This window comes from Ochlerotatus camptorhynchus, unplaced genomic scaffold, assembly GCF_037179485.1.
Source record: "Ochlerotatus camptorhynchus isolate MF236.1 unplaced genomic scaffold, CSIRO-AGI_Acam_v1.1 ptg000051l, whole genome shotgun sequence".
Taxonomy (NCBI): domain Eukaryota; kingdom Metazoa; phylum Arthropoda; class Insecta; order Diptera; family Culicidae; genus Ochlerotatus; species Ochlerotatus camptorhynchus.
The window spans coordinates 30,787-45,978 of record NW_027040541.1 but is presented as its reverse complement, the minus strand read 5'-3'; the positions used below and the strand labels follow the sequence as shown (position 1 = coordinate 45,978).

Sequence of the window (15,192 nt, the reverse complement as noted above, 5' to 3'; positions counted from 1 at the left end):
GGAAGCAGAATGGCACTTCTTCGCAACGTCTCATGGGAAAGGCCCATGTGACGCAATTGGAGGAACTCTCAAACGAATGGCAAAGAGAGCAAGTCTTGCTCGAGATTATGGAAACACAATCACAACTCCACAAGAACTGTATGACTGGGCAGTTAAACAAACAGATACAAGCATAACAAAATTGAACTTCTGCTTCATATCAAATGATCAATACACAAAGATGTCCGATGAACTCAAGGAGCTGTTCAGTCATGTAAAAACTATACCTGGTACACAAAAATTTCATTGTTTTGTACCTATTTCTCAAAACATAATTTCTACTAAGCGATTTTCACATTCAAAGGAAACTCCGAAAAATTTCACTCTGTTTCCGATAGACTAATAATCAATGAAAAACTCAAATTATGTATGGAGAATTATAGGAAAATAAATTATGCACTAAACAAAAACACTAGAGTTTTCATTTATTAAAACACCATTCGAAATGCAGGAAAATCCTCTGTATTAGGCCCTTTCAAATGTTAGGCTAGATTTTTGTTTTAAGCACGCCCAGATTATCAAAACATCAAAATCTTTATGCTCATTAAGTTTCAACGGATTTTAATAAGGTTGTGCGCGTATTACTATTCGACTTTGAGTGAAACACGCTAAAAAAAAATTAACATGAAAAAGTTGTTGTTCGAACAACTTTTTTTCCTTAAAAGCGCCCACTTTGCGATGTATGAAGAAAAGTTAGAAAATGAGAAAAAATATCAAGCAAATCTGAGGGGTACCATTTTTGGGAAAATGACTTTTAATTTTTAAATATATTTTTTTAGAGTGTAGAAACCAATTTTTTAATTTATTTAAATTTTTTTATAAAATTTCAGATTATTTGCTAAAAGTTCGCCATACATCACTATTTTGTAGGGCTTGTCATTTTTAAGCTATATCGATTTGAAAAAAAAATCGACAAAAAACTTTGACCCTTATCAAATGTTAGGCGAGATAAATTTTGAAAAAAATAAGTACTCAAAGTTGCTTAAAATTGCTAAGTCTCCACACCCACAAAGTTTCATAAGGTTCTGAGAGGGTGCTGCCAACTCCGAAGACGAGTTAGCGTGAAATCCGTCAGTTACGTTATATTGAGGTATACCGTTATATTGAGTCCATGAGGGCCAATATGAGAACCACTGATATTTCAAACACTTTCTACAAAAATTCTTCAATTTTGGATTATTCCTTTTATAAATATTACTGTTTGAATCACGTTTTGAAGCAGATGCTTTGGTAACAAATCAGACATTCGCAAGACTAAAATAATACAGCCTTAAATAGGCAGTATAGGGGAAATGTCTCTAATATTGGCCTATGGATCTAAGATTGGGCCCATCGCATAAAAATCTGCTATTTATTAATTTTATCTAGATGAACGCGTTATTGGGACGTTACTAATGGATATTTTTTGTTGCTATTGAAAATTTAGTCGATTGCTGAATTTATGTATGGGCCCAAATTAGGGACACTTAGGCCGACATTACCTGCAAATCCTCTATCTTAAATTTAATTTATTCTACAGAAAAGAATGGTTTCCTATAAATCTTTTATAGATTCTTTACAAGGACGTTCTTACCACTCGATAGGGTGGTTTTGTCAACTCTACCGACTACAGGGTCATCCGTTGCAGCGAAGCGGTTCAACATTAGCTGGGCAGGAGATCGAATTTTTTGGGAGTCTGAGATACTGTCAACCATTCCAGCACTGTCATCTGAAGAGGCAGCATGAGAAGAAATCTTCCAGGGACTCTACCAGAAGATAATTAGTGAAATTACCGTTTTGTGCAAATGTTGACCAAGTTGTTGAATCCAAACAAAGATTTGTGTATATTGAGAAGAAGTTCTACACACAGCCAGTATTGAGCGGCTTACTGCGTCTTCACTGAGAAATATATGAAAAAGAAGAATGAATCGAATTCACCATGCTCTATATTGAAACCTGCTTCGTCCACCACAAAATTACGAACCGTTGTTGTCGCATCAGTGAAATCTACTTAAGGATTGTGTGGGGGTTGCTTCAATAAAAAAGGTATTGTTGGATTGCCTTAAACCTCCCCCCCCCCTCTCGCTGATCCAGTGATACTGTACATTGTTTTATGTTTCGGTAAACATTTTTTTGCGTGGGGGCGACCCCGGCGTAGTGGTTAAGATAACCTCTCACGCCAAAGTCACGAGTTCAAATCTCGCGTTCGCGTTTACAGCAGACACCCCAAAAATGTACAGAATAGTGAAGATACATCCCGATCACACCAAGTGTCTACGGAGCTTTATAGCAACAGTTACATACGGGACGAACCTTTTCTTGGCTATCCAATCGTTAATGCAGCACGGCGAATGAGAACGACCCAAATTTGAGTTTAGCTTACTCCTAAATCACAAAGTGCAGGAACTCAGCGATGAGTAAATTTACCTAATGCTTTTCCAGGTTTGTCCAGGAACAACTTCCCGAATATGAGAAAAGTTAAGATTGGATTCACTCAGTCTATTGGTACACCTCATAGACTCAGTAAAACTTTCATAAATTTTCCTCGTTTTCCGGCAGATTTTTGTGGTTTTCCACAGAAAAACACGAGACAAATTTACTGCACTTTCTGCGATTATGAGTAAACTAAACTCAAATTTGGGTCGTTCTCATTTGCCGTGAGGATAAAGCCCAGGAGGAAGGTCACTCTCCCCAACGGGCAGCCATCAATAGATTGCTACATTTATGACGTCCTCACAGGAACCGATACACTACAGGGTGGGGCAAGGTGGGGTTAATTGCCCCTCCTTTTATAAATAAGATGTTTATTTCCACATTTCCAAATTACTTACTTGATAACTTGATTTGAAGGTAAAATAACTTCATTTCATACTATAAGCGCACTGTAAACCTTTTATTGCGTCAATTCCTTTGAGATGGTGTCTGAAAATTGCACCACAAAGGTGCATGAAGGGACAAACTTCTTTGAAATTTTTTGGTCAAAAAATTGCACCGTGGTGCATACAAAAAAATTCTGTTGTAATTTTTTTTCAAGGTGGTTCATGGAGGGATAAAAGAAGAGGGCTAATTTAAGGTTGAACAAATTCACCTTCGTGGTGGAAAATCGAAGAGAAAGCTTTTTATTGAATATCTGGTGTAAAAATACCATCAATCATGGAGGAACTAATCAAAATGAATAACCCAGGTGTAAAAATTGAATAACGCTAAAAATTTGGAGGTGCACATTTAACTGAATATTTCTTGTGGAACGTTCGCAATGTATAAGCCAGGTTTATTCATTTTTCTGGTGCATAATTTGCATCGTTCTGATGAATGCAAGCTTCATTGAAAATTTATGGTGGAAAATTTGCACCATTCTGGTGCCTGAGAATTGCACCACAAAAGTGCATGGTAAAACAAACTTCACTGCAATTGTTGGTGCACCATTCTGGTGAATGGAGGAGAATGCTTTATTGAAAATTTCTAGTGCAAAATTTGTATCGCCCTGATAAATGAAATTATGAGAAAATTTCTGGTGGAAAACTTACTCTGGTCTGGTAAATGAAGGCACAAGCTTTATTTAAATTAAGCTATATTGAAAACCTCTGGAGGAAAATCTGCACCGTTCTAGTGAACGGATGGGCAAGCTTTTCGGAAAATGTTTGGTCTCAAATTTGCATCCTTTTGCTCAATAGAGGAACAAACTTTAATTATAATTTCTGGTGTAAAATTTGCTCCATTCTTATGATTGGAGGGAAGCTGCTTTACTGAAAATTTATGCTAAAAAATCTGAAAATAGGGGCAAGTTTTATTTGGTAGAAAACCTGCAACATTCTGATGATAGGAGAAGCAACCTATATTGAAAATGTCTGGTGGAAAATAGAAAAACGAAATCTGCACCAATCAGAAGATTGGAGAACAAATTTTTTTGAACATTAACGGTGAATTATTTGCATCGTTCTTGGTCAATTGAAATTTTCTGGTGTACAATTTTCTGGTGTTAAATTTTCTGGGGGCAAGTTTGTATTGAAAAATTCTGGTTTAAGATTCATTCTGCTGCATGAAGGGGCTAGCTGAATTGAAAATTCCTGATGTAAAAATTGCACAATTCTTGTGAATAGAGGAGCAAGCTTTATTGAACATTTCTGGTAGAAAAACTATAATGTTTTGGTGAATGGACGGACAACTTAAACTTGACTTCCGAGAAGAATCTCAAGGGTATTGAATTCTGAAGAGAAATTCCAAAAGAAAAGATTTCTGGGGATGATTCCATGAAAATTCTGCGAATAATTTCTAGTGAATCCTGCAGATAGTTGCAAGATAATTTCGAAAATAATATCGAGAGAATCAAATTTTGAATGAAATTCCAAAGGGATATTGGGGAAAATTTCAAGGAAATTTCGGAGATAATTTCAAGTTCATTTTGGGAAGAATTTCTGGAGAATACAGAGGAAATTCTTCTGAAACATTAGGGGAATTTCATTTCCAAGGTGTTCTGAAAAAAAAAGTTCTAGAATATTCCGAGAAGAACCTCAAGGATATTGAATTCTTAGGACAGTTCCAAAATATTTCTGGAGAGATTTCAAATAAAATTCTGTGGATAATTTCTAGTGCATCCTGCAGATAGTTCCAATATAATTTCGAAAAGAATACCGAGAAAATCAAATTATGAGTGAACTTCCAAAGGGATTTTAAGCAAAATTTCAAGCGAATTCCGAGGATAATTTCTAGCTCATTCCGAGAATAATTTCTCAAACTCTAAAGGAATTTCAGTTCCAATGTGTTCTGAGAAAAAAAATCATGAAGAATTGTAAATATAATTCCAGTGGACTTCTAAGAAGAATTTCAAACGATCTCTTCGGAGAGTTCTAAAAAATCCGAGAAGATCCTCAATGATATTGAATTCTGAGGACTGTTCCAAAAGATTTATGGGGAGTATTCCATGAAATGTTTGCGAATAGTTTCTAGTGAATCCTGCAGATAGTTCCAAGATAATTCCGAAAAGAATACCGAGAAAATTAAATTTTGAGTGAAATTCTAGAGGGATTTTGAGGAAAATTTCAAGGGAGTACCAATTTCTAGCTCTTTCCGGGAATCATTTCTAGATAATACTGAGGAAATTCTTCTGAAACTCTAAGGGAACTTAAGTTCCAAGGTGTTCTGAGTAAAAGTCAAGAAGTATTCTCAAAATAATTCCAGAGAACTTGAGAAGAATTTCAAAAGAGCTCATAGAGTTCTAAAAAGTTCTAAAAGAACCTAAGGAATTCTGATGATGGACTTTTTCGCATTTGTACAAACTGTATTTTAACAGCTTTTGGATTCCCTAATGGAAAATTAGGTATAAGTTTGCCATTGAACCTTGGTCGATTGTTGTCTTACTAAGAATTTGTCTAAGAATCTTCTCTGAAAATTTCAAGGCATTTGTTACCGTGGTTGACATGCTCAATCCTTCGCACAAATCGTCATTCCGTTAACAATCCTGTACTCGTTTATCAAAATAGTTTTGTGCGCCTTTGGTCCAATCGTTATATATTTTTTAAACCTTTTAATGATCTTATTAGCCTTGGCATTTAGATCAAAATTTGAAAAAAATTAAAACTACAATTTTCGCTGAAAATGACCAAGTTCAACGTACTCGCAACGGTAAAAGTAAAGTGACTATAGTGTGACTTACAAAAATACTTACTTGAAATAGTCAAAACTTGTAACGATGCCTTCAAATTATACAAAAACATACTGCACAAAATTTCAGAAAGGTAACTGAATAAAAGATGATACCAGTACCTTGAAGAATATATTTTCTTTGATTTGTATTTTTAACCTGTAAAGAAGAGCATGACGCAAAACATTATTACAATGATTCTTACAGGGTTCAAAAATTTGGAAGAAATCGACCGAGTTGCTGGGCAAACACAATCGCAGTGATACCCATGTTGGTAGTATGGAAGCGTGGAAGAATTTCAAAACCAGGAAGGCTATCGACGAAGAACTGGACCACCAAAAAACAGCTATGATTGCTGCTAGTAAGGCAAAGCGGCTAGAAAATCGCTATATAATGGAACATTTCATCGATATTGTGCGCATACTTTGCAAAGGTAGCCGACCACTTCGTGGACATTCGGAAGGAGCGGAAAGTGTGCCACCCAGTTGGTGGCTAACTACGATCCTGTGATTGAAAACACTTGGCGGAAGGTGCGAAAAATTGCCAGTATACAAGTAACCGTATTCAAAATGACATGATTACGTCGTTGCACAATGTCATGTAAAGAAGATGAACCACCACCGGAACAAAAAATAAATAAAATTAGCTAAATTGAACAGTAGGGAAAAAGTGGGAGGAGGACAGCACCATCTACCACGTACTTTGTAGTACTCCCCATCCTCAGATTAAATGCACCATAGAAAAAAATTGCCCCTCCTTAACAAGATTCCTGTACACGCTAGTGGGATTCACACTGCATAAAAGGTGTTCAAACTACAATCAATTCCTCGTACTCATCGCCGAAGACCTACGAGAGAAGCAGGTATCATTCAATCCGCAATGTTATCAAAACAACTCTACTAGAACCCTAACCCAAAGAGTGAAGAGCGAATTGTACCCAATTGGAAAACGTTGCCGGCATCCCTTTAGCAGGAAACGTTCACACGCTGCTGCGGTAATCGATGCTCACTGATATCTGGAAGTGAATTCACTCGGCGGAAGCACGTACTACATCGTCTTCGTTGATGATAAATCCGGATAAAATGGTCGTAAATCGTCTTGAGAACCTGCAAGAAATGTCTCGCGATAGTTGAGCAATAGTCCGAACGGAAGCTCAAGATGATTCGCGGCGATAACGGGCTTGGAGCACTAGTTTCTTACACTAATAAAATTCTAAACTTAAAGTTTATTTGGTTACCCTAATAAAAAAATAACCATAATCGAACGATAACCCAAATCATTGAACTATTCCACAAATGATTTGGTTGATACCCAGAACACGTCGTTAAGCAAATCAACCATACAATTTTTTATTAGGGTGGTGCACATACTTTTTTTAAGAGTGTGCCCGGCCTCGGGATTGAATATTAGCTTTAATTTATGCACCATTTAAATAAAAAAAAAATGCTATATGTTACGTATCTCTCCCCCTCCCCCTCTTATCTAAGAAGCTACCCCCTATCACCTCCACATGCCAAATTTGGTTTCATTTGCTTGATTAGTTCTCGAGTTATGCAGAAATTTCTGTTTCATTTGTATGCCCCCCCCCTTAAAGATGGGGGAGGGGTCTTGAACCATCATAAGAACCTTTCCCTGCCCTAAAAGCCCCTATATACAAATTTTCACGCCGATCGGTTCAGTAGTTGCCGAGTCTATAAGGGTCAGACAGACAGACAGAAATTCATTTATATATATACTAGCTGAGTGTGCCCGGTCTTGCTCGGGATTCAATATTAGCTTGAGTTTATGTGCCGATTTAAAAAAAAACATGCTATATTGTACGTAGCCCCCCCCCCCCTATTATCTAAGAGGCTACCCCCTATGATTATCTCCTTATACCCCCACACTCGCCCCCACATGCCTAATTTGGTTCCATTTGCTTGATTAGTTCTCGAGTTATGCAGAAATTTCTGTTTCTTTGTATGGGAGCCCCCCCTTACAGAAGGGGGAGGGTCTCGAACCATCATAAAAACCTTCCACGGCCCCAAAAACCCCTGTATACAAATTTTCACGCCAATCGGTTCAGTAGTTTCCGAGTCTATAAGGGTCAGACAGACAGACAGACAGACAGAAATTCATTTTTATATATATAGATAGATAGATAGATAGATATAGATAGGTATATATATAGATTCTAAACATTATTATTATATGTGTAACATAAACATTATAATAATTATGTGTAACATAAACATTATAATAATTATGTGTAACATAAACATTATAATAATTACCTACTATAAGATAGCCCATAACACGTATATGCGTGACCAATTTTATTTATATGTGTGCTGCCATAAAAATTATGGTTCACATCTTATAGTTGAAGATTATGTGTTTTCACACATAATTTTGATGTTTGAGCGCTGAGTGGTGCTAACTGATAACTGAGACGCAAGACGAACGGTAGGTGCAATAAAAATTATGTATTTGAAATAATATTTTGTTGTGAATTTTAAGCAGGGATACGGCCTCTTCACCTTTGATGAGGTGTACGTCCAGAAGGAGAACACGCAGCAGGAGGACACGCAGGAAGAGGACATAGAGACATTAGGCGGCGAAGTATACGCTAGACCCTTCGAGGCACCTTCGATAGACACGGGAGGACAGAAACATAAACAGAAATTGCCTCCAGCGGAAAATCCCCAACTATCCCGAAAAATTACCCACCTGTGTTTTTATTTTTTTTTTCCTTGATTTGTTTTCCGTGCTGAGCACCAATGCTGGACCCTACTTATCGACCCATCAACTCATGAACCGGGGACCAACGGCTTTACTTCTCATCCAGCACCAGAGAAAAACAACTTATACTTCGGTTGAGCACGCACAATGCCTTATGTTCGGTAGACTGGTGAACACTTTCAGGGCTGATGAAAAATCATTCCGTGCTGATTTTTGGCAGATTTTTTCTCTGCGCGTCTGCGGGCTGTATGTACACTGTACAAAATCACCCTCCATTTATAAAATGAAACAGTTTATGGAAATTTCAAAATTCGGTTGACTTTAAAACGGAAATAGGTTCGAATATGTATTTGCAATCATCAATATAGAGCAATTGCCTACAAATTCGAAAATCGGTTTATTTTTGTATTTTTTTTATCTGGTTGAAAATTTGCAGAAACGTTCCTTATAACCGACAATGCCATTTTGTATCTTCTTATCGCCATTTTGAATCCAACCTTATTTTTGAGGTTTACTCGAAAACTGTTTGCCCGATCGGTTTGGTGTCTTCGGCAATATTGCAGATAATGAAAAAAAATATGCATTCTAAAAAAATTGCCCAACTGTTTGTTTTAATTTCAAATAAAATATTAAAACATTTTTTTCAAAAACGATTTTTTATTCTTTTTGTTATTTGTTGATATGTTTTAGGGAACAAAAATGCCATCTATTGCACTATAGGTCAAGATGGAGAAGTGATGGTCGAAAAAGTTATAGTTAAAAAAAAGTTTTTGGAAAAATATCCAAAACCTGGTCCAATTACTGTTTCGACTTTATATAATGAAAGTTTAAAAAAATTACAATAAAAAAGCACCTGAGTAAAATTTTGCAAAGTCGCACCGTTTTCGAGATAAAGCGGTTTGAAAGTAAATATTTTTAAAATGTAAAATTTGCATGTTTTCTGATCTTTCCTAAAAAAATATTGTCGGAACTGGAAAACCGCGAAATAAATTTAAAATGGCCAAAAAACTACCAACATTTAAAAAATATCTACTTTCAAACCGCTACATCTCGAAAACGGTGCTACTTAGAAAAAAAATACATGAGTGCTTTTTTATTGTAAATTTGGTGTACGGAAGTCAGCTTAACATAAGTAAAGTTGTTTAGTGTTATTTTTCCCAATCACTTTACGACATTATTCATCAATGGAACCACCTGAAGGAGTGACACACTGTGAATTTCCGTTATCTATTGTTTACTGATGTATGTGTAACATTGCGACAATGACTCTTGAAAAGCGCACATTATCGCAAAACGTGTTTCAGTAATGCAAATTTGCGGCATGATAAGAAACTACGATTGATAATATACGCCTGTGATGAACTACAGTGGCGTGTGTGCTTAGTTTATTTAGTATCGACTAAAACAAAAAGAACAATGCGACTGATAACGTTAATAGTTACTGTCAGAGTCACAAACACTGCTTTTGGGGATTCCTGGGTGGAAATGATCGTATACAACCATTGAACTGTCGTCGTCGAATTGCAGCACCGCCGATAATTACACTGCATTCCCTTTTTACGCGACCTTTTTAACATGATTTAATTTTACTTTTTTTTTATTACTGTCACATTAACGCTCTTGGGTCATTTGTCGGGGGTAAGATTTGAACTCGTGACTTTAACGTGAGAGGTATGATGCTAACCACTACGCCGGGGTCGCCCCCAAATTTTACTTGATTTGCTCGAAATTACGTGTTTTCCAATTTTAAATGTAGGATAAGTGTACCATTTTTGGCGCTAGTGGTTCAGTGTTTGGCCCCAGGGGAGTACGTCACTCCCCTCTTTCGTCACGTTTTCCCTATACCTAATGCATTGCTTATCGCAGATCTGTGAACCCCCCTCCCCCTTAGAGCATTACGTATTTAATAGATGCTCCCTAGGGCCTTATTCAGATTTGAAATAAATTTTCATGGTTTTATTTGCGAAGATAGATAGTAAAATACATGTTCTACCTTCTTATTCTTCATTACATTTCAAGCTTATTGCTGATCGCACATTAGCTTATTGCGTGCTCTCAACTTAGTGTTCTAGATGCACTTCCACAGGTATAAGAGAGCTTTTGATGCCTGTACCATTTTTTTATTCAACAAGAACACGAAGCATCGCAGATTAATGTACATTATCGGACGTGCAAATGATTCGAATTGTCAGCACTGCATGGTATCTATTGAAACGCTACAGCGCAAGTTCTGCGAGTGCCCTCGTATAGCTGCAGCATGGACGCACGTACAACGAAGGATAATGACGACTCTTGGCGGGTGGCAACGGCTTTCCTTCGCCGAGTTGATCTTGGGCAACATTGCAGCAGCCAGAAGAAATCAAATTCTTAAATTGTTTAATAAATACATCAACTATATTAATGCAAATATTAATAACAGAATAGATGTTTGTGAACTAGAATTCCTTCTGAATTTAGAAGAGTAAAATTTTTACAAATTGAATGTGATATCTATTAGCTAAAAATAAATAAACTACAAGTTATTTTAAAAAAAGTATAATTGTGTGGTAAGTACAATCATACTCTATGCCCAGGGAAGTCGTGAAATTTTCCAACCAAAAAAATTCCTAGACTGGACCAGGAATCGAACCCAGCCACCTCCAGCATGGTATTACTTTGTAGCTGCGCCTTAAACGACTGAGCCTAAGGGAGGCCCGTGCATCAAAATTAATTTGATTAAAAAATGAACATTAGAAAATTTAAGATAGTGCCAATTAGGCCAAAAATTGTTAAGGACCACTAGGGCCAACCCAACTAAGTTATAAAAATGCTAGTATAGTCTTTATAAACAATTACTTTCAACGTCCATTTGTCGCAACTGGTAGGTCGCCTACGCAAACTAACACCACTAACAGGTAGAGCCAAATTTCCCCAACTTAATGGTGGTGAAAGTGAGCGTGGGTGAGTAGGGTGCTTCACGTTGAAAAAAAATTGCAATTTTTAAGGCCATCCTCATGACGCATAACCCCATAATATGAGTTCGTTCAAACAATGAAGCGCTGATAGCGGATCACTTTTTGAAGTGCATTGTAATACTTTTAAAATATATATTTTTCCTTTACATCAATCAGTCAATAATACTTCAATTTTCATAATTCTATTTCCGAATGTTTTATGATAATTTTAAATTTATTTTGGTTACTTTTTAGTCAATTTTAAATGATGTTTGTGTCTAATTCACTATTTTTACACTGCCATCAGCCCTGAAAATGGTAGCGGTCGTGCAAATGGTTTGAAGTTTGTATGAACATTTTAGCGAATTACTATGGGAGATTTTTGAATTTCACTTATCGCTCTACCTTTGGTTCAGATTGTTAGAATACTGTCAATATGTTTTATATGTGGTTGCTGCTAATAATAATAATAAACTAACCTGTCGTTGTTGTGATGAAATTGGTGCTGTTGTAAGGCACATTTTAACGGTCAATTTACCATATTTTGTATTTTTTCCCATTTTTAACAATCTTGGCAACAGCGGCCATACTACTATAGAATCAAAGATATTTGTGAAATTTATACTGCTTTAAAAGTAACCCCTTTACTAAACATTCATAAACCATTGTTTGTCTAGAGTAGACCATAGACTCGTATTTTGGTGTTATGAATCAAGATCAAGGGTAATAAATCAATGCAAATACTTTTTACGAAATGAAGCACATTAGTGAGTGAGCTATCAGTTTCAACAATTTGACAGTTATTTACAAAAGTATTTACGGTTGTTTGACCATTTATATATTTATAAATCTGGAGAATAATTCTAAAGGATTTATGTGGAAAGTCCAGACGCTTTATTTGTCAATTTCAGAGTTTTACGGGTTACCTATAAAAGGGTTATGCAAGAAGCACAGCCGCTGTATTTATTAATTTCAAAAATCATATAGGGGAAATGTCTCTAATGTTGGCCTATGGATCTAAGATTGGGCCCATCGCTAAAAATCTGCTATTTATCAATTTAATCTAGATGAACGCGTTATTGGGACGTTACTAATGGATATTTTTGGTTGCTATTGAAAATTTAGTCGATTGCTGAATTTATGTATGGGCCCAAATTAGGGACACTTAGGCCGACATTACCTGCATTTCCCCTACTAATGTTTTACGCCCTTCAACCATTTGTAGTAATCAACCCCGTACGACGTATGGGTCATTTTCAATGGCCTTGCAGGCTAATTCTACACTCAAAATAATCCACACTTGAAAAATCACGTAAGGTTTCAATTTTTTCACTTCAGTCTTTTTTACGTGACTCTCGTAAAATCTATGCAATGTTACCTGAATTTTAAAATAAATTCTAACTAAACACATTTATTTATCCAATGAAAATTACGTAATTTTCACATATCTAGAATCTTTGTGCGTTTCACGTAAGTATTAAGTGAATTCCACGCATGAAAAAAGTAAGGCACTCAGTTGGGTGTTCAAAATGGTGGCGTGAGTGTAAAGATGTAGATTTGTTATTGTTGTTTTTTTGACTGGTTGAAAACGTAAGTATAAGATTTGAATTATGCTGTAAAATATTTGTGTATTGATTGGTTTATTTGAAGGTGGTAAGTAGTGAAAGCAGTTTTTCCTTTCCAGCCCCACCATGGATTCTCCTCGGATACTATCAGCGTGATAAGCGATAGCGACGGAAGCGAACATGTACGACTCCTGCATTTAAAAAAACAGCTCAACTTTGCTCAACTGCAGCAGTCGAGTTTACAGCTCACGGATCATCACCGGAACGGGAAGATAATGGCTGGCATAGACACAATAAGCAGCTGAAACGATGGCGGAGTTACAACGAAGCCGGGAAGTACAATTGTCCCATGGAGGCACGTTGACCAAACGTCGAGTTCCTGCTTGGGTTTTATAGCAATGTTTTTTCTTTCTTTTGTTTATAATAAATGTAAAGCTTTAATGCGAATAGAGAAATTCCATGAATTTGATTGTAATATACATTAAAATCAAGAAAAAAAACAGCAACAGCAGTAAAAATAATGGTATAAGAAATCACTATGAAATCTATCAACAGTATCACGTAACTTCTATGTGATAATCCTGTGACGTTTAAGCTTCATGAAATGAGTGCCCCATATGAGAATCACGTAGCCCTTACGTGAAAAGTACGATGGAAAAAAATCTACGTATGTTTTTACGTAGCATTGACGTGAACATTATTTTGAATGTGGACAGGTAGCATGGGTAAATTTAAGGATTTACGGAAGAGGCGTTTTTTCAAATAGAACTGTGCACTGACCTTGTCATTGAAGACATCTTGCCCTCATGGGACTTATTGTGCAAATATAAACATGCAAACATAAACAAAGACATATTTAAGGGCAAGTGCAGAGGTCTTGGATGCATAAATCCTGAGACTATGTAATTTGTCCGAAATTACATGACTTTTTTACGATGATTTTGTTTGCACGAAACACATTCATGAATCGCATAAAAATAGAATCCACTGTACACCCATTAGTCATATTTAACATCGTCTCATCCGTTTCAGTGAGTAACCGCGATGAAAAGTGCAAAGCTGCAGGCAGCCCTCGCCAAACGCCGAGAAGCCGACCAGATCAAGTTCCAGAAGTCGGCAGCCGTCGAACGGTACTATGATCAGTGGAGTCGTATCACTTCGCGATTTGAATCGTGGAATTCCCCGCAATTTTATCGCCAAGCGGAGGAAGCTGCACGTCAGCGTGAGGAGACTGAAAAACGGGAAGCCGCAATCAACGAGCGACGTGAAAAGTTGAGGGAAAAGTTGCAACAGGAAAAGGATGATTTCCAGCAAGAGATTAAAGGTAAGGATTCCGAAATCAAGCATTTATGATAATTTTTTGTTAGCAACCAATAATTTATTTAGATCATCGTCTTCGACCACACTGCTTAAAATGACTTAAACCTGTTCTAATGTTTAATTTACTAATGTTAAAATCAAAAACCTCACAGACTTGATTACAGGTTCTGCAGTACGCGTCAAATGGATTATGCTAGCCATAACCGATGTCAATCATACACGATCTGGCACAACCCAACTATTGGTATTAGTGAAATGTGGAAATGTTTAGTGGTGTTTGTATTTCATCGCAATGTTTATCTTTTTACACGAAACACCTGTTTTCTGTGACGTCACGTCTGCTGTTCGCAGTATGGAATGTTGTGCTGACGTGACATCGTCATTCACTTGCACAGAAATGTTTATAACATGTTTGCTTCTAGTTAACACCAGCAAGCTGCCTGTTATTTCAGACCTTGTATGATGACATTGGGTCATAGCACTGATTCGGTGACTACAGGGGTATGTTGTGACTGTCAAATCCAATATATAACACATCTACCTTAAAGAGACTGAATTGGGTAAAAAGGCGACATCTTAATATCCATTTGACAGGTCTTCTGCTCGATTGGAATAACTTATCCTATGACTTTGACAGCCCCGTAACGTGGGTAGATCACTTTTTCGTGGTACGTTACGGGATGTAAGATCTACCACCGATTCCTAGTCCTGACTACTTCAAACTAGGGGAACAGGATTTTTCAGTAATCAGTAATCAAAGGAACACATCTTAGTCTTTGTTACTTTTTATGCCTTGTTGATAGTGACAAGACTCGGCTTTGCCCACCGAGGATGATCTTGAAACAAGGAAAAAATGAGTTAGTTAGTCTAGCTTGAAGTGGTTAAGACTAGGGTTCTGATGCATGGTCATTATCTGTGTCATTCCTTAATGTTGATGCTAAGAAATCCAATTTTGACTGACAGAAGGGCGCGCCTTTGGAGGGTGTTTCAACAC

General features: G+C 36.8%; 1 protein-coding gene across 1 annotated transcript in view; it reads left to right on the top strand.

Moving 5' to 3' along the window:
* Positions 1-15,192, top strand: part of LOC135717164 (trichoplein keratin filament-binding protein) — a 100,133-nt gene that overhangs the window by 81,963 nt on the left and 2,978 nt on the right. Inside the window, exon 3 of the mRNA XM_065239123.1 lies at positions 13,911-14,202. Coding sequence (XP_065095195.1) covers positions 13,923-14,202 — 280 coding nt within the window. The 5' untranslated portion in view covers positions 13,911-13,922. The remainder of the gene's footprint in view (positions 1-13,910; positions 14,203-15,192) is intronic.